This window comes from Parambassis ranga, chromosome 24 (genome assembly GCF_900634625.1).
Source record: "Parambassis ranga chromosome 24, fParRan2.1, whole genome shotgun sequence".
In the NCBI taxonomy this organism is placed as follows: domain Eukaryota; kingdom Metazoa; phylum Chordata; class Actinopteri; family Ambassidae; genus Parambassis; species Parambassis ranga.
In genome coordinates this window covers 3,214,786-3,233,730 of record NC_041043.1, presented here as the reverse complement: position 1 = coordinate 3,233,730, position 18,945 = coordinate 3,214,786, and the positions used below count along the sequence as shown (strand labels likewise).

At 44.4% G+C, this 18,945-nt stretch overlaps 3 protein-coding genes across 3 annotated transcripts; 1 reads left to right on the top strand and 2 right to left on the bottom strand.

Moving 5' to 3' along the window:
* Positions 1 to 1,236: 1,236 nt before the first annotated feature.
* Positions 1,237 to 3,597, bottom strand: LOC114428832 (brain-enriched guanylate kinase-associated protein-like). Its single transcript, XM_028397563.1, has 2 exons — positions 3,558 to 3,597; positions 1,237 to 3,045 (listed from the first exon to the last, which is right to left on the bottom strand). The coding sequence occupies exon 2, from the start codon at positions 2,988 to 2,990 to the stop codon at positions 1,881 to 1,883; it is 1,110 nt and encodes a 369-aa protein (XP_028253364.1). The 5' UTR covers positions 2,991 to 3,045; positions 3,558 to 3,597; the 3' UTR covers positions 1,237 to 1,880.
* On the bottom strand, positions 3,266 to 6,662 carry LOC114428849 (uncharacterized). Its single transcript, XM_028397581.1, has 7 exons — positions 6,475 to 6,662; positions 4,733 to 5,002; positions 4,485 to 4,617; positions 4,214 to 4,389; positions 4,014 to 4,129; positions 3,846 to 3,875; positions 3,266 to 3,648 (listed from the first exon to the last, which is right to left on the bottom strand). Exons 1-7 carry the CDS (start codon positions 6,530 to 6,532, stop codon positions 3,598 to 3,600), a joined length of 834 nt encoding a protein of 277 aa, XP_028253382.1. The 5' UTR covers positions 6,533 to 6,662; the 3' UTR covers positions 3,266 to 3,597.
* Positions 6,663 to 7,954: 1,292 nt separating this feature from the next.
* On the top strand, positions 7,955 to 18,822 carry LOC114428843 (retinol dehydrogenase 14-like). Its single transcript, XM_028397576.1, has 2 exons — positions 7,955 to 8,355; positions 18,020 to 18,822. Exons 1-2 carry the CDS (start codon positions 8,002 to 8,004, stop codon positions 18,629 to 18,631), a joined length of 966 nt encoding a protein of 321 aa, XP_028253377.1. The 5' UTR covers positions 7,955 to 8,001; the 3' UTR covers positions 18,632 to 18,822.
* Positions 18,823 to 18,945: the final 123 nt, after the last annotated feature.

Below are 18,945 nucleotides of genomic sequence, written 5' to 3'. Positions count from 1 at the left end.
GTTCCTGCAGCTTGTTGGCCTTCCAATGAAAACACAGCTAAATCTTGCACCGTAGCCTGTTTAGCCATGATGTGCACTCTGCCACAGGTGCTGCAGGCACATCATTGCTTGTGCATTGCAGCCAAAATTTGTGCATACTTTAGCATGTGTTTTGCAGTGTAAAGGGATGACAGGTGGTACATTGGAGCTTCCTCACTTTGATGTGTTTGAAGTGTAAATGCTTGCTGCTGCTGTGTCTGGATGAGCTACAACAATAAGACTGACGTTGCAGATCAGTGAACCTTCTCTGCAGTGCTGTGGCTCCCCCCTGTGGCCAGATCTTTGACAAGTATAGCTCAGGAAGGAGAGAGGAGACAAAGCATTTGGCGTTTACAGTGTGAAATTCAGATGCGTAGGAGTGAATGAGAACATATTCTCATATATAATCAGTTTATTTTCTGCTCTATAAATAATAAGAAAACAGTACAATAAAGTTTTTTTCCCAAACAATAGAAAAAAAACATTTCTGTTAACTGAAAAACATATTTTAAAGGCTGAAGTACGGTACGGCACTAATTTTGACATAAAAAAGAGAATACCAGGTCTCTCAGTCATTTTTCAAAAAAAAATGGCATTTGCAGTGTTTTTTTATTGCATAAGACTGATAATGCGTGTCTGTAATGTCACAAATACAACTACTGTAGTATTTCCTTAGTGATGACACAAGCAAACATTCTCCCTGTGTGCTGATCTTTGCAAAAACCCTTCTCTACTAACCTATTTTTAAATTCAGAGCACAGTGCTTCATAGTGACTCAGCAGGTACACACCGCAGCAATCTCAATGATGAAAGGTCTGCCTCTCAGCTCAGACAGTCATCTCAATGCTGTGGATCAGCAGACAGTAGCAACAACTGTAAACAACACAACCAGGGGTGGTCTCACTCCCAAACCGACATTCTGTTTGGTCAGGATGCGGTCACACCATGAAAACATGGAAAAATTAAAACAAAGGCTAGGTGCTTAAAGTTATAATTTGTGCTTTATTATGTGAACAAAACAAACAAAATATATAAACATGCATCGCAGTCAAAGAAACAGGGTTACAGCAGCTTGGTTTGGGGGGGGGGGGGGTGTCCAAGTCTGAGGTAGAACAGGGAGGGGGGGGTGAGGTGAGGCGGGGGCAGGAAAACCTCTCAGAGGGAGAGAGAGAATAAAATAAAGTAATACTGACACCTCAAAACGTTCCATCAATAACAATAAAAACACACCCATCAATACTGTCAAATTCAGCTAACAGAAGAAAAACAAAATGTTTCTCACTCATCATTTAAGGGATTTGATTGTTTTTCCCCTCCACTTTATATACTCATGTATAATCTCCGAAAGCCAATTAAAATAACAAAATGTATGTGCAGTTTGAAGTGTCAAATTAAATTCAAATACCTCTCTTGAGTTCTCCAATACAGCATTGGCAGATTTGAATTTATATACAGGATTATTGAGAAGATTTTTACTTGTATGATTTGTTTGAACAGCTACATACAAAATATATCACTCAATTTTAAGTTAGTATATATTTGTACATCTGTAATTTTAATGCATACACATTCTTACAAATTTCAAGGGCTCCTTGAGCTCTGCATGACCCCACAACCAACACTTACTATGACTTATTTCCTCTGGACATTTGTATTTGTAAACAGTTGCCATCCACTGCCATACAATAGATGCCTTTAAATGATCAGCCATACTTACATGTTCATGATACTTAACCTGTTGGCTCTTGGCTGCTATTCAGACCATTTTCTCTTTAAAATGGCTGCACTAACAGAAGGTGTAGCTGGACACACACCAGGGCCTCTACAACCCTATCAAACGTTTCACCTGATCGGACGGTCCTTCAGTTCAGAAGTGTTCCGTACAGCTGGGCTTTCGTCAGACTGTCCTTCCTGGAAAGTCCTAGAGAGCCAAATTTTTGGTTGTATGGAGGAGGTGGGGGTGGGGCTGGTGGTGGTGACTGGCTTGCCTGTGCGGGCAGGCTGTGCATCTCCACCTGATAGTGCTGCAGCTCCGCGGCCATCTCCAGGGACCTCTGGTTGAGAGACTCTGTGGAGCTGTTGGGGCTCGGGTCTACATACTCCGTGCTCTGGCCTCCAGCTGCGACACTGCCTTCCCTGTCTTTGGAGCTCCCTGAGTGGTAGAGGCTATGCTCTGACCCCTGGCTGTCCTCGGCCCGGTACAGGTGGGCTTGGCTGTGCGCCTGCCTGAGCCCTGGGCTGCACTCGGGGCTAGGACTGGCAGCCACCCACACCGGGTCCATGACACCTGCTCCCTGGTGGTAGTAGTCAGCTCCTTCCTGGAAACTGCTGTAGAGCGGCCCGAGCCGGATCTTGGCAGGACGGACCGAGAAGTGCTGCTCTGAGAAACTGTAAGGTGAGGCCCGACCTGGGCTGCGGTAGGTGTGGGCACTCAAGTCCTCCACACTGAGCTGTCTCCATCTGCCAATCAGCTCCTCCTCTTCAGGGGCTAACGTGCTGCCTCGCCGGCTGTCTCCATAGGCCACACTGGGAGAAGAAGATGGAGGGAGCGGCTCATAGGGCTCACTGAAGCAGGAGGACATGGTGCGGCTGTAGACCGGTGAGCTGCCATTCTGGTGGTAGCTCATCTCCGTCTGTTGGAAGGGATGAGCATTGGCAAAGACCCCTGGACTGTCCCTCTCCCAGGATGAGTCACTCTTTCTCTCATAGTCCCCTGAATCTCTCCAGTCCATGTAGAGGGAGTGATGACGTGGGGACGAGGCTGCACTGCTAGGTGGGCCGTTGCCTTTGTCCTCGGAGCCCCCTCCACTAAAGCTGGAGTAGGAGCTGGAGCCTCCACCCAGTGTGGCTTGAAACTTGGCAAAGTGCTCCTGCGAGAAACCAGCCCTCAACCCCACCGAGCCCTCCTCCGGGTTGCTGTCAGTGGAGTTCTGTGGCCCGTACAGCAGCTTCCTCTGACCATGAAGATCCATGCTGGGCCTCCTCTCATGGTGACGGTCATCAGGGCAGTACAGCGCCGTGTCACTGCTGTACAGGTCAGATTTGTAGGTGGCGCGGAGCCCCAGACGCTCTCCTACACATCATCATTGGATAAAGTAATAAAGTTTCTAAAATTTCTTTTCTCATTTTTCTATAGATATTGTAACAATAATGAATTATTTTCACCATGAATACTGAGTGAAAATCTGGAGCCAAAATGACTGCTCACACCCAGAACTAAAGAAAAACAGCCTGCATCGTATAGTATGAACTGAAAACATGTGCTCACAGTCCTATTAGTCATCACTGATAAAGACATGATTCTGTGGTTTCATTATGCCCCGTAAACGAGTACTCGTAGACTGTTACGAGTTAGGTGGGAAATATGACTCTATCAAGTCAATATAACACTATTATCTCTGCACTTGTCATGTCTATGTAAGTCATGCATAGAAATTATTCAGTGCACTTTTTAAGAATATATTTATAGCATGAAATTCAAATATCTTAAATGTTCAGTCTCAGCTTGTGCAGAGTTTTTCAGCTTTGATTGTGCTTACTGTTGAGTTTGGTCAGTACAGTCTTCTCCTGGCTCAATAGTTACATTTGCATTCTCTTCAGTTCGCAGTTCAGCATTTTATTGAGAAGCCACTATAAAAAAAAAACAAAGATATCAGAGAGAAGAGTCAGTTCAGATACAAGTCAATACCTAGGATGATATTACATATAAATCAATTTGTGCTTCATTTCACTGCTAAGCACTCTATCCATTAATCCAGCCGGGCTATCATGTGTTGCACGTTCACACTCCCACACATCTGCCAGGGAATAAAAAAATGTCTCTTCACCTCTGGAGGTCCTTCAACTGCTGACAGAACCTGGAAGAGAAAAAGCAAACAGACATGACCTAAATCAGCTGAGAGGAGCGTAAAGACAGACAGACAGGCAGGCAGGCAGACAGACAGGCAGACAGACAGGCAGACAGACCAGCAGGCAGGTAGATGTTGTCCACATACCTTGCTGTATTTGACTTGACAGTGGCACGTCTTTGGAAGAAACCCTTTTCTCCACTTAACCAGCACACTAGAAGAGGAGGCAGCTACTGCTTCTAACTTTGGACGGCTCAATTTAACTGAGGGAATAAAATCATGGCATCATCATTAAAACACAAAGAGATCAATAGGAAACATGTGTTTCTATACAATGTTATACTTACATATGTGATATGGATCAAATGAATATGACTTGGATTCAGTCTCCCAGGCTGCAGTTTTAGCTCTCACAGTAACGGTAAAATTCTGATTGATAAATACGTATTGGCCTTCACTGCGAATGAACTGTATGTCATGAGCGTCATGAACTGTCTTTCTTGAACTGCCTGAACGAGAGACACTGAAAGAAATGAACACGTTTGATAGAATAATTACAGCCAAATGAGAAAATGATGCATGCATTTGTGAAGAAAGCAAAAGAAAAGAAAACCCTACCACAGCACAGTGTAGTTCACTTTCAGTGAAGGAGGGTCCTGATGTTTCCAGCTGCAATTTAGAAACGGTGGGAGCAGATTGGAAGAAGACTGATATCCATAATGTAATAGGCATGATATATTTGTGGGTTTCGCTGTGAAAAAAAAGCAAAAACGTGTCACATACTGTTAAACATGATATGGATTTATTTCCATATTATGTACAATAGTGTCAGCCAGTTCTGTGACTGCAAGAAAGTGACTTCATACGGATGCTTTTGATGATGGTGCCTCCGAGGATTTGTTTGGTGTCTTCACTGTGACACTGCACTGTTGCCTTCTGTTGCCTGAAGTTTCTCAGCGACAGCAGTGTGTGTGTGGAGTTGACTCGGACAGACAGGGTTTCGTTGATGGGGCTGCTGTTCAGCGTCCAGTAGATTTTGCCATTTACACATGAAGTCTGGCACATGATGTCTATGCTGGAGCCGAAGTCAATGTACTGATCTTTAGGGACAACGTTGCAGGTGCTGGAATGATTGCCTGCAGACAATGATGTGTTTATTCAATGGTGTAGCAGCTTAACATACAGAGAATTGTGCGTGTTAGCTTAGCTTGAACACTGGAAACAAAAGGAGTCATGTGACATAGCTGTCTCGTGTTTCCTTCCCTTTTAGAATTTAATTGGGAAGTTAGGTCTTGAGTGAGATTTGTTGGGTATGAAGGAAGACCTTTAAACAGTAAAGTCTCCCTAATGTCTCCCCCTTTTGGCAGTTAGAGACATTACAGAAATACCGATGATGTGGTTTAACAACTTAACATGTTCGAGATTTAAATGCTGACCTCAACAAAATGTCTGATGTAAAAAAAAGTAAACAAAAAAGGTTTTTACAGCATGTATGTAACTGCCATGTAAACTGTATCTTGCAATGATGTGTGGCTTTCTGTTCCTGTGCTAACATCTTATCTTCTTCTTCTTCTACTTATCGTCTAGCCACCATCGATGAAGCTCATTTTACTAGGTTAATTAAAGGTTAATCCACATATTCTCAGCAGCAGTAATGTTACTAAACACACTCTCCCATGTTGTTTTTCTTTACTGGAAATGTTGCACTGCTCACCCATCCAAAAACCGGCAGAGTTTCTGGGAGTCATTAGAATCACTCAATCAGAACATGTACCACATCGTAAATGTAAAACTTTTCCCTGGAAGGAAATAGCATATATTCATTATTTGATGTGTGACATGTATTGGGGTTAATGTTAGGTTAATGTTTCCCACAGAGCCTCAGCAGACAGTGAGTAATTAAGGTATCCTGCATCACCGGCTCACCTAACTGGAATGTGGTGTTATGTTGTTAATACTACCATTGCTGATGTTCCTGCTGTAACAAGTCAAAGTGTCTGTCTGTCTGTAGTAGTGAAACCTGTTCACTCACGCTCTGTCTCCATGCTGAATTATTCCTGCTGCTCTGCTCTCTCCATCACTTACACTTTGACCACTATTCTCACTATTTTTGTTCAATAATCTATTTTTTCTGATTGTCGAGCAGCCCTCTTCCTACCACTCTCTACCTCATCCCCCTTTGTGCAACATAAGTCCAGTCATACAATAACAACGACAAACAATGATTTTAAAAGATATAATGATATTTAAAATAGAAACAAAGAGACTATCTCCAGGTTAGGTGCATGTTTACAGAGCAAAGTCCTTAGTCTCAGATAGGACAGTTATTATATATACATTATTTTAAAATCACTGTTAAATTACCACACGGCGTATGAAGTATTAATAATGAATAAAATGCACATTTGTAGTATAGATGTTGAAGGAGTTTTGGTGGTGGTGGTTAGAATAACTTATAATATGTTTAAAGTGCTTGTTGTTGGTGAGTTGAGCTCCTAAATGAAACCAAAACCAGAAAATGAAAAAACCAAAAAGTAAGAATGCATAATTCACAGTATACTTTCTATCACATTTCAAGAGACGTGAATTGTGTCAAAGATCTGCTTACCGTCCGCACAGCAGGATGAGACTGTAGCCAGGACACACAGGACTAAGAAAATAGACATTCTTAAACCCTATAATCAAAACAGAAGAAGAAACGGTCCTTTAAAATACATTTGGAGCTGCGAGATATTCATCTGCACATAACGTCAAATAAAGCCTGAGTCTGTAACGGCAGACGCTGGAACTGGAAGCACAGCCTGAAATAAACGGGTGGTATTACTCAACTGGAAACACAGCAACAAGAAGAAAAACGGAAAAAAGGGGGAAATGAAGAAATTCATCGGCAAGGCTGCAAACTTTGGTTCGAGTCTGTTTATTACCGCAGAGACGTGAATGCAGCACGAAAGCTCTACTGACGCGGCTCACTACAAGCAGGCAAGAAATACTAATCAATGACGCACGTTTCAGTGCAGAGAAAGCATGAGCTCTCAGCAGGTAGCTAATGCATACGGGAATATTTCAGTGTGCATCAGATTTCCGGGGAATGTTACTGTGTAATATTAGATTAAGTCTCTCTGTACATTCAATAAAACTCTGACAAACACCGTATCTTTAAAAGCATACAGATATATACATAGCACTGCAGCGCGCACATACACACACACACACACAAGAAATATTTGATTTTGGTTAAACTGCCTCTTTAAGAAGGCTTTGGAGGAGTGAATACTCTGAATAATTCAGTGAATGAGTTCATTTCTATTACAGTAAATTGATTCTAACGAGGAAACCCTAAAGACTAAAGACTTTAGGGTAACTATAACTATATATATTTTTTCCTGTCCGTCTTTGTGCATATTTTAAATTAATCTATGACTTTCTGACAAGATATATTAATCCTACTTCTTCATATTCTTCCTCTTCCTTGAATTAATCAGTTAATAAACATGTACGGGAATTTATTATTTAACAACCAAGACTCCATATCGCAAAAGCTATTTAACCTCCCTCTGGAACACTTTGCCTTTGTAAGCCCATAGATGATGGGAAACTAAACCTGTTGTAGCCTTGGTGCTCTTCTCTTGTGGGGTTTTTTATAGCGCCACCTAGTGGTCAATGTTTATAATTTAGAGGAATAAGAAAGAAGAACAAAAGTAGATCAGCGATGAAAATCAAAGCAGCCGTAGATACAATTAAAATTATATTATCTAAAAATTAGTAACTCGCTACTAGGAGCAAATATCCAAAAGCATTAACACTTTTTATTGGCTTAATTAAGGGTGTAATGTTTCTGTTGGCACATCGTGTATTACGGTTCTCTTATGGAAATATGCCGCCCCGGAAGTAGTTTTGTGCTGTTACTAGCTTAGCCTTATTAGCTTGTTATTTCACCATTAAACTGCTCTCTGTGCTTATGATACTCAACAATGATAGTCGTGCTCGTTTCAAACATTCGCCGTCATTTAAAAAACACAGTTAATAATGCAGTGCAGACTGTTTAGCTAACGAGTCTGCGCAATAACTATTTCCGGGGTACGTCTGGAACTTGTCAACACAGCGAGCTGCTGACCTGTCTCCAGTCCCCGCTTCCATGTCTATTGCGGTGCTAATCGCCGCTGTAGTCGGCGGTGGGGTCCTGCTGTTTTTGCGCCGTTTATTCCCTCAACAGAAAGCCGTCAAGCTGCTCCAGTACCCAGCCGACACAATGCGAGGAAAGACGGTCATCGTGACCGGGGCTAACAGCGGGATAGGGAAAGCCGTGTCCGCCGAGCTGGTGAAGCTCCAAGCCAGGGTCATCATGGCCTGTCGGGACCTGCGGAGCGCCGAAGAAGCAGCCCAGGACATCAAGAAGGAAGCGGGGCCAGAGCACGGACAGGTGGTCATCAAACACCTGGACCTCGCTTCTTTAAAATCTGTCCGAGAGTTCTGTGAGGAAATTAACAAAGTCAGTGAATGGGAAGGGGCGCGGGTGTGCGGCCCATCCCCGAAACTAGCTTCTTAAAAAAGCTGGAAGTAGCCTATAGACACAGGGATTTAAAAATTTAAACATTTCTACTCATGTTGAAGTACAGAAGCATGGGGTTTGAAAGATGCTTTAAAGTATAAAAGTACAAAGTAAGTACTCTAAAAATAACATTTAAGGAAAAACTAGGTTTGTTAGACAGTTGCATGCCATCAGTTCCAACACATTACTGTGTGTGTGCATCTTTCTTGTTTCTAGACCTGTTTATTAGTCACATGCGGAGATGTTTCACATACAAACTAATAGGATGTCTCACAGACAACTAACCATGTGGCCTAAGAAAAGATACACACGGAAGTGTTAGAAGTAGTTAACTACTGAAAATAACTTGTGTGAGAGAAAAATCAGGATATCACTATCATTAAGCAAACATACCTGCTCCAGTGCATTACAGTCGTACATGTCAACAGCTAGATATTGAAGTCTAGGTTGCGTCTGACACAGCAAGGCACTACTACAGTAAACTTTTTAAGTTGCTCAGCATTTTCATCATTGTACGCAGCTCCTCTGATGACATGGTCAAAAAATAAATAAATTGTGGCCACGAAATACTAGTTCGCTCCCTGCTGCCCGGGGAGGGTGCGTCCTGGCTGGGGACCCCGCTCCCCTGCGCTCTTGGAGCTCCTGGATGTGCTGGAGCTGCCCAGTGCTCCAGCACATTTCCCCAGAGAGGGACACTGATTGCTCCCTGCTGCCCGGGGAGGGTGCTCCCTGGCCGGGCAGCCTGCTCCCATGCACCCCGTCAATAACAACACTAATTCATGGCCACAAATTAGTATTTCGTGTGCATGTTATACATATTTCGTGGCCACGATTTATTTACTTTTTGACCATGTCATCAGAGGGGCTCCGTATCACTGTCACCATGACTAATTTAGTACATGAATCCATTTTAAAGAACTTTTGCTGCATAAGGTATTTTCAGCTTGCTGTCACTATAGTTTGTACGTTAAGGTCAGATTGCTGCTACAGACGTTGGGAGCAGCACAGTTTTTTGAAAATCACTGTTAGGATTCTGTGTTTCTTGATATGTTTTCTGTTTAGTTTTCATTCCTGCCTGTCTGTGATCTGTGTGTTTGCAGTTGTGTCTTGTGTTTCCTGTTTTATTTTGAAAGTCCATGTTTCCCCTTGTGTTCCTGTGTGTTTTACTTCCTTGTGTTTCCCGCCTTTAGGATTGCTTGCCCCACCCTGATGTGTCTCACCTGTGTCTTGTTACCCTTCTGTATTTAAGTCCTGTGCTCCCCTTTGTTCTTGTTAGTCCGTCCGTTTATCCATGGCGTGTTGTGTGTGTGTTCCCATCATCCCTTTTGGCTCTCTGTTAGGTTTGGTTTGTTTTTTACTTGTTTCTTCTTGTTGGTTTAGTTAGTTGCTTTTTACACCTTTGATTTGTACTTTGCATTCTAGAATTTTATGTTGTTTGCCATTTCGGCTTTATTAAAAGCTCACTTTTAGTTCATCTCAGTCTCCACGTCTGCATTTGGGTCCAAACTCCCCCCATAACATAACAGAACGGACTAACCATAAAATGGACCCAGCAGACTGTGTTTCAGCCTGGAAGGCTGTCAAAAGACAGTGGAGATTCCTCCAAGCTGAGGTGGACGAGGTGGACTCCTTGATCCCTCCCCCAGTCAGGAGACCCGGCAGTGGGTCTCCTACCGGATTTCGGTTTTACAGTTGCTGGGGGACCTATGCCTCGAAAAGGAGAGACTATCTACCCGGATAATCGATACTTTGGAGGATAAGCCTTGGCTTATTGACCTGCTCCTACCTGCATATGAGGAAATGGAGAGGTTCCCCACGCCAGTGGCCCCAATGCTTCCCCCCTGGTTCACCCAGCCTGTATTCAAACCAGCCGGTCCATCCCTGTCTGTTCCTGCTCCGGCTCCAGCTGCAGTCTCCGTCTCCTCATCCCCTGACCCTGTCGAGGTTTACCCCTCGTCCTCAACGGAGGCAGTTGGATTACCGTCCTCATGGGTTTCTGCAGCAGCTGGTAGTCTGACATCTTCATGTCCACCAGTTCACTCCTCCCTGTCTGTTCCTGCTCCAGCTGAATTCTCCGCCACCTCTTCCCCTGACCCTGTTGAGGCTCCCTCCTCGTCTTCAGCGGAGCCAGCTGGACTCCCTTCCCCGCCTGTCCCAGTGTCAGCTGGTGGGCTGAAGTCTACGCCATTGCCAGCTGAACTCCTCCCGTTAGTTCCCGTGCCAGCCGGTGATCCTGAGCCTTCTATGGAGCCGGTTGGGTCTACACTGTGTGTTCCTGTGTCAGCTGGTGATCCGACATCCTCGCCATCACCAGCGTCTTCTGCATCTCCAGCCGTGGCCTCCGTCTCCTCATCCCCTGGTCCCACGGGGGCTCGCCCCCCATTCTCTATGGAGCCAACTGGACTTCCTCCTTCGTGGGTTTCTGCAGAAGTTGGTAGTCTCACATCCTCACCCTCAGTGGAGCCAGCTGGACTCCAGAAGACGTCGCTCCTCCCTGCTCCGTCAGAGCTCCTCCCCGCTCCGCCAGAGGGCGGACTTCAGACGACGTCGCTCCTCCCCGCTCCGCCAGAGGGCGGACTTCAGACGACGTCGCTCCTCCCCGCTCCATCAGAGGGCGGACTCCAAATGACGTTGCCTACTCCTGCACCACCTGAGGGTGGGTGTTTCGGTGCTGCCTCCAAGGATTTATCCGCCGAGAATGTGGATTTTTTATACTTTGGAACATTTGCAGCATTGACACTGACTGTGGGGGTGTCTTTTCTAAACTCTAGAGGGTCTTCCACCCTGGGTTCCAGCCCAGGCCTCGATGAACCCTCAGCTCAGGGTCCCAGCCCTGAGCCTGGTGGGGTTCCGCCCCCGGCTTCCTGTCCGGACCCCGGAGGGTCCTCGTCCCTGGTTTCCTGTCCGGACCCTGGAGGGTCTTCGGTTCTGGTTTCCTGTCCGGACCCTAGAGGGTCCTCGGCTCTGGTCTCCTGCCTGGACCCTGGAGGGTCCTCCTCCTCTCTGCCGGCCTTCTGCCCTGACCCTGGTGGGCCAGCCTCCTCGTCTCTACCGGCCTTCTGCCCTGACCCTGGAGGGCCAGCCTCCTCGTCTCTGCCGGCCTTCTGCCCTGACCCTGGAGGGCCAGCCTCCTCGTCTCTGCCGGCCTTCTGCCCTGACCCTGGAGGGCCAGCCTCCTCGTCTTCGCTGGTGTTCTGCCCGGACCCTGGAGGGTGCGCGTCTCCATCTCTGGTGGTTTTCCGCCCGGACCCCGGAGGGTTCAGATCTCTGTCCCTGCTGGTCTTCCGACCGGACCCCAGAGGGTTCAGCTCTCTGTCCCTGCTGGTCTTTCGCCCGGACCCTGGAGGGTTCACCTCCCTGTCCCTGCTGGTCTTCCGACCGGACCCTGGAGGGCCCATAACTTTGCCACCACTGGCCCTTTTGCCCTTCTCCCTGCCTCTGTTGGGCTTCTGCCGGGACCCAGAGAGTCCCAGGCCCCTGACTGTTTTGGCCCCCTGGCCGTTTTTGACTCTGTGGTCTCACAGTGGCCACTTTGAACTTCGTTTCCCTCTTCCTGAACTTCTGCCCATTGGGTCCCCTTTTGTTTGAACTCTGATCCTTGTGGTTTTGTTTTGATCCCTCCTCCGGACCTCCCCCCTCCCTCCCGGCTCAGCTGTGACTTGTTTTTTTTTCCCTGGGACGTCTGGGATCCGTCCCTTGAAGGGGGGGGGGGGGGGGGGGGGGGGGTACTGTTAGGATTCTGTGTTTCTTGATATGTTTTCTGTTTAGTTTTCATTCCTGCCCTGAGTCTGTGATCTGTGTGTTTGCAGTTGTGTCTTGTGTTTCCTGTTTTATTTTGAAAGTCCATGTTTCCCCTTGTGTTCCTGTGTGTTTTACTTCCTTGTGTTTCCCGCCTTTAGGATTGCTTGCCCCACCCTGATGTGTCTCACCTGTGTCTTGTTACCCTTCTGTATTTAAGTCCTGTGCTCCCCTTTGTTCTTGTTAGTCCGTCCGTTTATCCATGGCGTGTTGTGTGTGTGTTCCCATCATCCCTTTTGGCTCTCTGTTAGGTTTGGTTTGTTTTTTACTTGTTTCTTCTTGTTGGTTTAGTTAGTTGCTTTTTACACCTTTGATTTGTACTTTGCATTCTAGAATTTTATGTTGTTTGCCATTTCGGCTTTATTAAAAGCTCACTTTTAGTTCACCTCAGTCTCCGCGTCTGCATTTGGGTCCAAACTCCCCCCATAACATAACAATCTGCAATCACACTTCATATAACCCTGCCTTAAAGAGGTGAAACTGCCCATTTAATACTCCAGCAATGGAACCTAACTGGGATCGAGTGAGGAGTCTGTGCATTAAAAGGAAGCTAAGACTCATATAAAGCTAGTGTAGGTTAGTAAACATGTATTTTCAAATTTTCTATGATATCAAAAACCCTGATATTTGTCTGTTTTGTCATTTTGTCAACACACTCATTTCTTTTACATGTGCTGTCCTTTGTATATTTGTACATTAAGAATCTAACGTATTATTGCAGCAGTCAGTTATAATTAGTATATAGGAGAAGGTTCATTTATATTACAAGTCACAGTTTAATTTTATATCTCTATTGATCTATTCCATAACCGTGGTGACACAAGAGGAAGATGTTTGTTTGATTCTTGCAGCTCTGGACAACTCTTGTTCGGCTATCTACAAACGCATATAGCGAACAGACTTTTTTCAAATTTCACCGTGGTATTAAACTGGTATGAGCCAGTCCCGATGTGTTTCTGTTTGTTTTTGCAATTTTATCATGTTAAGAGAGCAGCATTTTGTAATTACTTATATAAGATATAAGTGGTAAGTCACTACCTGTGTGCCCTGCCGGTATACCTTAATACCTTAATACCGCCCAACCCTATTGTCAAACCCTATCAACTATCCTCGTCAACTGACAGCTTAACACACGAACACATAAACCATACTATCACTGCTCTTTTTACAGATCTGCATTTGTAAAAGTACACAAAATACCCTCGTGGTCACTAAAAAATGTAGTCAGTACTGTCTGTTAAAATCTCCCACAATGGCTACTGTCTTATACTTAAAGGTTCGAGCAATTAAAGTAGTCTGTTTACATTGACTTTAAATAGTGACGGGATCTGATGGTGGATGATAAACCACAGCTACTGAAATGTTCTGCCTTACACTGTTGTATACCATACATTCCAAATTCAAATTCTGCCTGCCCCCTTGTCCTGTTTTGAGTAGGATCATAAAAATTGGCACACATATGTATCACCCCAAGATGCGCAAAAGTGTCTCTTGGACCAATTTTAAAAAAAAAAAAAAAAAAACACATTAAAATTTGACAGATGCGAGTTTAGTAGATGAAGTTTAATAGACTGTAGATGGACATCTAATAAACATCTAACCTTATAAACAATGTCAAAGCCAGACATGTCTTTGACATTCTGCAGAGGAGAGAAGGTTGACAGCAATGCCAAAAATGATATGTCAAAGACATGTCTGGCTTTGACATTCGGATACATTCGCAGATACTTTCCACATTTTTGGCATTGCTGTCAACCTTCTCTCCTCTGCCTCTGTAGACATCCTCTTCTTCTTCGCCTTTGGGGAGAACTCTGGCATATTTCTGCCAGGCTTGTGCAGGCAGACAGGTGCCTTTTTAGAGGTTTTCTCCTCTCTAATTGTGGATGGCATCTTTCTTTTTAAAGAGAACTTGCTGTTTGTGGAGGTCTCTGATCTCTTGTCTCTGCTCTTATGCATTTTGTTTTGATCTGAGGATGCACCCATTAGCATAGCACATGGCTCGGATACATTCGCAGAAGAAGTAGCATCTTTCCACGTTTTTGTCATTGCTGTCAACCTTCTCTCCTCTGCCTCTGTAGACATCCTCTTCTTCTTCGCCTTTGGGGAGAACTCTGACATATTTCTGCCAGGCTTGTGCAGGCAGACAGGTGCCTTTTTAGAGGTTTTCTCCTCTCTAATTGTGGATGGCATCTTTCTTTTTAAAGAGAACTTGCTGTTTGTGGAGGTCTCTGATCTCTTGTCTCTGCTCTTATGCATTTTGTTTTGATCTGAGGATGCACCCATTAGAATAGCACATGGCTCGGATACATTCGCAGAAGAAGTAGCATCTTTCCACATTTTTGTCATTGCTGTCAAGGATGCGCCCATTAGGAGAGCACTACACTTCACATATGGACTTGTCTCAAATGTGGCTATCAGTTGTTTCATAGTGATAAATGAATGCTCCAAAACCTGTGCTGGATGAATTCTTGTACTGGGATCTATTGTTAGCATGCTACTGAGCAAGTCCAGAAAGGCTGTCGCATCACAGAGTTCTGCTTTGGTGGCTAGTTTGTGTCTTCTTGGGTTCACCAGGAACTTGTGGCCATCGAATAAACAAGTTAAATTGTTTCCAAATTCTACTGGTGACATAAGATTTAAAGAGTCACACAAATCCAGCTTGTAAAATGTGTTTGTCTTCCATCCATTGGATAGGAAAGCCTTTGGAAATGGACCGTGACTTTGGGTTATCTGCCAAAGCATGTCATACTCAGTGTTCCCATTATAAAGTGCAAAGCCCAAAAACATCTCAGCAGCTATGCAGCCAAGAGACCACATGTCCACATCATTACTAAAGGGGCATGCCAACATGATCTCTGGGGCCCTGTACCACAAGGACTGAATGAGCCAACCCTGCTTTGCTTTTGACGTTTCTAAAGAAATGCCAAAATCGATTATTTTTATCCTCAAGGGCTGCTTGGCTTGGTCTACCATCATGATATTATCGGGCTTGAGATCTGCATGAATGATCCCTAAGTTCTTCAGAATCTGAAGAGCACTAGCTGCCTGGTGTAGAATCTTCCGAATCTCTGGCAGCGAAACTCGTGACCTTGTCCTGATGAACTCTCTCAGGCTAATATCTAGCAGTTCAAATTCCTGACAGATATAGTCCTGGTGGATAAATGAGTTTTCAATCCCATTGAAGTATTCGTCAAAAGCCTGCAGCTTTCTCAAAATGGTTTCTTCATTCTGTGCCCCTTTGTTGAATTTTGCTACTTTCACAGCCACCATCTGATTTGTTGCTGACTTCAGGCATTTAACTACATATCCATAAGTGCCTTCTCCAAGCATTTTATCCACTGTGTAGTTTGAAGAAATCGATGTTAGTTGGTATCCTTTCTCTAGCAGCATTCTTCTAACTGGAGTAGAACCGGTCCTCTGACTATAATAATAATAATAATTTTTTGAACTGACCTTCGTGCTGTGTGAATTCTCTCGAACACTGCTGCTTGTTTGTGGTTGCCCAGGTGATTATGACAAACTCGTCGAGTTTGACATCATAGACATCATAGAGCATAGGTTCTCAATGTGCGGAATGATGTGAATTTGTGTTATGATATGATTTTTTCATATACTGACGACACAGGCCTAAATAGTCCGGAACTCAGCACGGTTGTAAATTGTTGCGCATGGGCAGAGCACAGGTATTAGTGGAGTTGTTGGTGAGGGGACGTCACACGGCTCTCAGCGCACATCGCGGCCACACACACATACAGGTTTTGGAGACTTTTGGAGACGCTGAACAGCGGCTGAAGCAGTGGTTAAAACACTTGAACAAACATGTTTGACGCGGAGGAGGACGATGTTGCTACTGTTTGGTATTTCACGGCTTTGTCTGTTTAACAAATATTTCCGCTTCATACATGTTCACCTGAACTGCTGCTTCTGCCGATAATTGGCAGCGAAACAGCATCAAAGCCTGTATGTGTGTGTGTGTGTGTGACGCTGCGTCCGTTGCAGTGGAGCCGTATGAGCGGTTCTGCACACTCGTTTCTCATAAAGTATGTTTCTGCCACTTCAGGAACACAAACAGACTTTTTCTGTCCTTGTGGAGTATTTAACAAGCTTCTGTCACGTCACTCCGTCTCCATCTAGTCTGCGTTTACTCGAAGCCACGAGTGAAGCAGAGTATAACTTAACTACCCCCCCCCCCCCCAATTATTTGTAATTATTTTTAAAACAATAAAAATGATCGTTCTTTAATCGTAATTGAGGAAAAACCTCAAGTAATCACGATGCTACTTGATATTAAGTAATAACCCACAGCCCTGCTGTACACTAATGTGGATTTTTTTTTCAATTCTCATGACCTGGAATAGAGTAACCACTCTATTGCAGTAATTCTTCTCACAATCAATGCAGTTAACACGTCATGCATGCAAAAATACCCTGATAATAGAATTTTGGTCATACCGCCCAGCCCTAATCAGGAGGAATTTTTGGTGCATTACAGTGTTTCTCAGGTTTAGCCCCATATGCTTTTTTTGCACATTACTGGATACAGACCAATAAATGTAAACTGCAGAGATGCAACCTGGTCATTTAAATGATTACACATGTATTTTTTTTAATTTTTTTCCATTTGTTCTTCTTTGGCGGCCCTCAGTCCAATGTTGGGTTCATAAATTGGCCCTCAGCTATCAAAACTTTGAGAACCCCTGTCATAGAGTATCGGATCATGAGATCATCGAAGGCATGTTGGCAACATGTGTCTCCGCCCCTTCAAAGACTTCACGCACAAAGGACTTGTCGTCCATAGACACCATTAAAACACTATTAAAATGTAACCTTGTATTCATTTTTTTATATGCGAGGAGGCCTGCAGGGGGTGCAAGTGACGTAGACGTGCTTTGTGAGAGCTCCAGAATGCTCCAATGTTACCACCGTCCCTCTATAACGCTAACATCAGTGTCATCCCAAAGCCTGGTCGAGATCCCTTATTTTAGTCTCTTCATATCGCCCTGTATCTGTTACCAGCAGAGACCAAAATCATGGGTAAGGTGCTTGCTAAGAGGCTGACACTAACAGATTATTATAACAAAATAGCTTTATATCTATTACCACACTGCGTCACTGTATTCCCAATTACACCATCAGCTGGACTTCAGATTTTAGGGGAAAGACTACACAAAACAGATCAGATTAGAAACGGATTACAAAAGCATGTACAGAGACAAAGGACTGGCAAATCTCCCTCATAATAATGATGCAGGGTAAGCGTAAACTAATAAGGATGAGGACAGTAACAGCACACTTAAGATTATTTTCTTATTCCCCTTACTACAACAGTGTTTCCCTGTTAGTATAACGCACCCTTGTGTCCTGTCGCTCCCTTACAAACATAATGGTAGCGACCCTCTGTGCAGCAAAGTTTATCATTTCTCCACATGAGAAATGTCATGTGTGGTGTGTGAGCGTGTCTCACTTTCAATGTGTCAGACTTTAGAGCTCTGATGTGTGTTAGCTGGTTTGTTTACAGGCTGCTGTTCAGCTCTGGTCATTTCACATGAGAGGTGACAAGTTCATTCAAGCCTTTTCTGATACAGAGGAGGTCATGACAGGTCATTTAGGTGCTGCAATGTCCTACCAGTGAATGATGTGCCAGAATTTAGTTAAGTTCTTCAGCTGCTGTGAATATGTCGTCAGCTGTTCAAGACAATAAATAAAACATGATATAAGACAAAGATAGAATATTTGAAGTGATACATGTGGCTGAATTTTAAATGAAACCTCTCTTACACTGTTACTTACTGTGTGTTTTTCTTAGGAGGAATCGAAGATTGATGTGCTCATCAACAACGCAGGCATCTACCAGTGTCCCTACACAAAGACAAAGGATGGCTTTGAGATGCAGCTCGGTGTCAATCACCTTGGGCACTTCCTCCTCACTCACCTTCTGCTAGACATCCTAAAAGCATCAGCTCCTAGCCGCATCGTCGTGGTTTCCTCCAAACTTTACAAGCACGGCCAAATCAACTTCGACGACCTGAACAGCGAGAATAACTATGACAAGGCTGCCTGCTACAGCCAGAGCAAGTTGGCCAACCTGCTGTTCACACTCGAGCTGGCCCGTCAGCTCGAGGGCTCGGGGGTCACAGTTAACGCTCTAACACCAGGCATCGTGAGGACCAGACTAGGCAGGCATGTTCAAATCCCCTTCCTGGCAAAGCCCCTGTTCCACCTCGCATCATTTGTCTTTTTCAAGAGTCCACTGGAGGGGGCCCAGACTCCTCTCTATCTGGCCTGCTCCCCTGAGGTGGAGGGAGTGTCAGGGAAGTGCTTCGCTAACTGCACAGAGGAGGAGCTAATGCCTAAAGCTACAGATGAGCAGGCAGCCAAGAAACTGTGGGACATAAGCAGGAGGATGGTTGGACTCTAGATAGTTGGTGAAATGTTGTTTATTAACTGAGTGATGAATTGTGCCAAGTTTGATTCTGAGGTGTCTGTGAGAAAGAGTGCTACATTGCAGTGAGATGATTTGAGATTGTATCAGCACGTGCCTGTAAAGATGATGGTTGAGACATCACAATATGACATTCAGTAAATCTCCAGATTTCCCTCATCCTACAACCTTGAAACACGAGTCTTTGTTTTGCACAACATTTAAGAAATTCACTCAGTATACATATAGTATGTATATAGTATGTGTGGAACTGGTGGTATAGGTGTATAAAAAGGCACTGATCTTGTAAG

What these genes read in the sequence shown, in the direction of transcription:
- LOC114428849 (XM_028397581.1), bottom strand. Translation starts at nt 6,532, where the DNA reads ATGTCTATTTTCTTAGTCCTGTGTGTCCTGGCTACAGTCTCATCCTGC. An exon ending in CACCATCATCAAAAGCATCC is followed by an intron (nt 4,618 to 4,732) that starts GTATGAAGTCAC and finishes TTTTTTTCACAG; the next exon opens with CGAAACCCACAAATATATCA. An exon ending in CAGTTGAAGGACCTCCAGAG is followed by an intron (nt 3,649 to 3,845) that starts GTGAAGAGACAT and finishes TTTTTTTTATAG; the next exon opens with TGGCTTCTCAATAAAATGCT.
- LOC114428832 (XM_028397563.1), bottom strand. Translation starts at nt 2,990, where the DNA reads ATGGATCTTCATGGTCAGAGGAAGCTGCTGTACGGGCCACAGAACTCC.
- LOC114428843 (XM_028397576.1), top strand. Translation starts at nt 8,002, where the DNA reads ATGTCTATTGCGGTGCTAATCGCCGCTGTAGTCGGCGGTGGGGTCCTG. An exon ending in TCTGTGAGGAAATTAACAAA is followed by an intron (nt 8,356 to 18,019) that starts GTCAGTGAATGG and finishes TGTTTTTCTTAG; the next exon opens with GAGGAATCGAAGATTGATGT.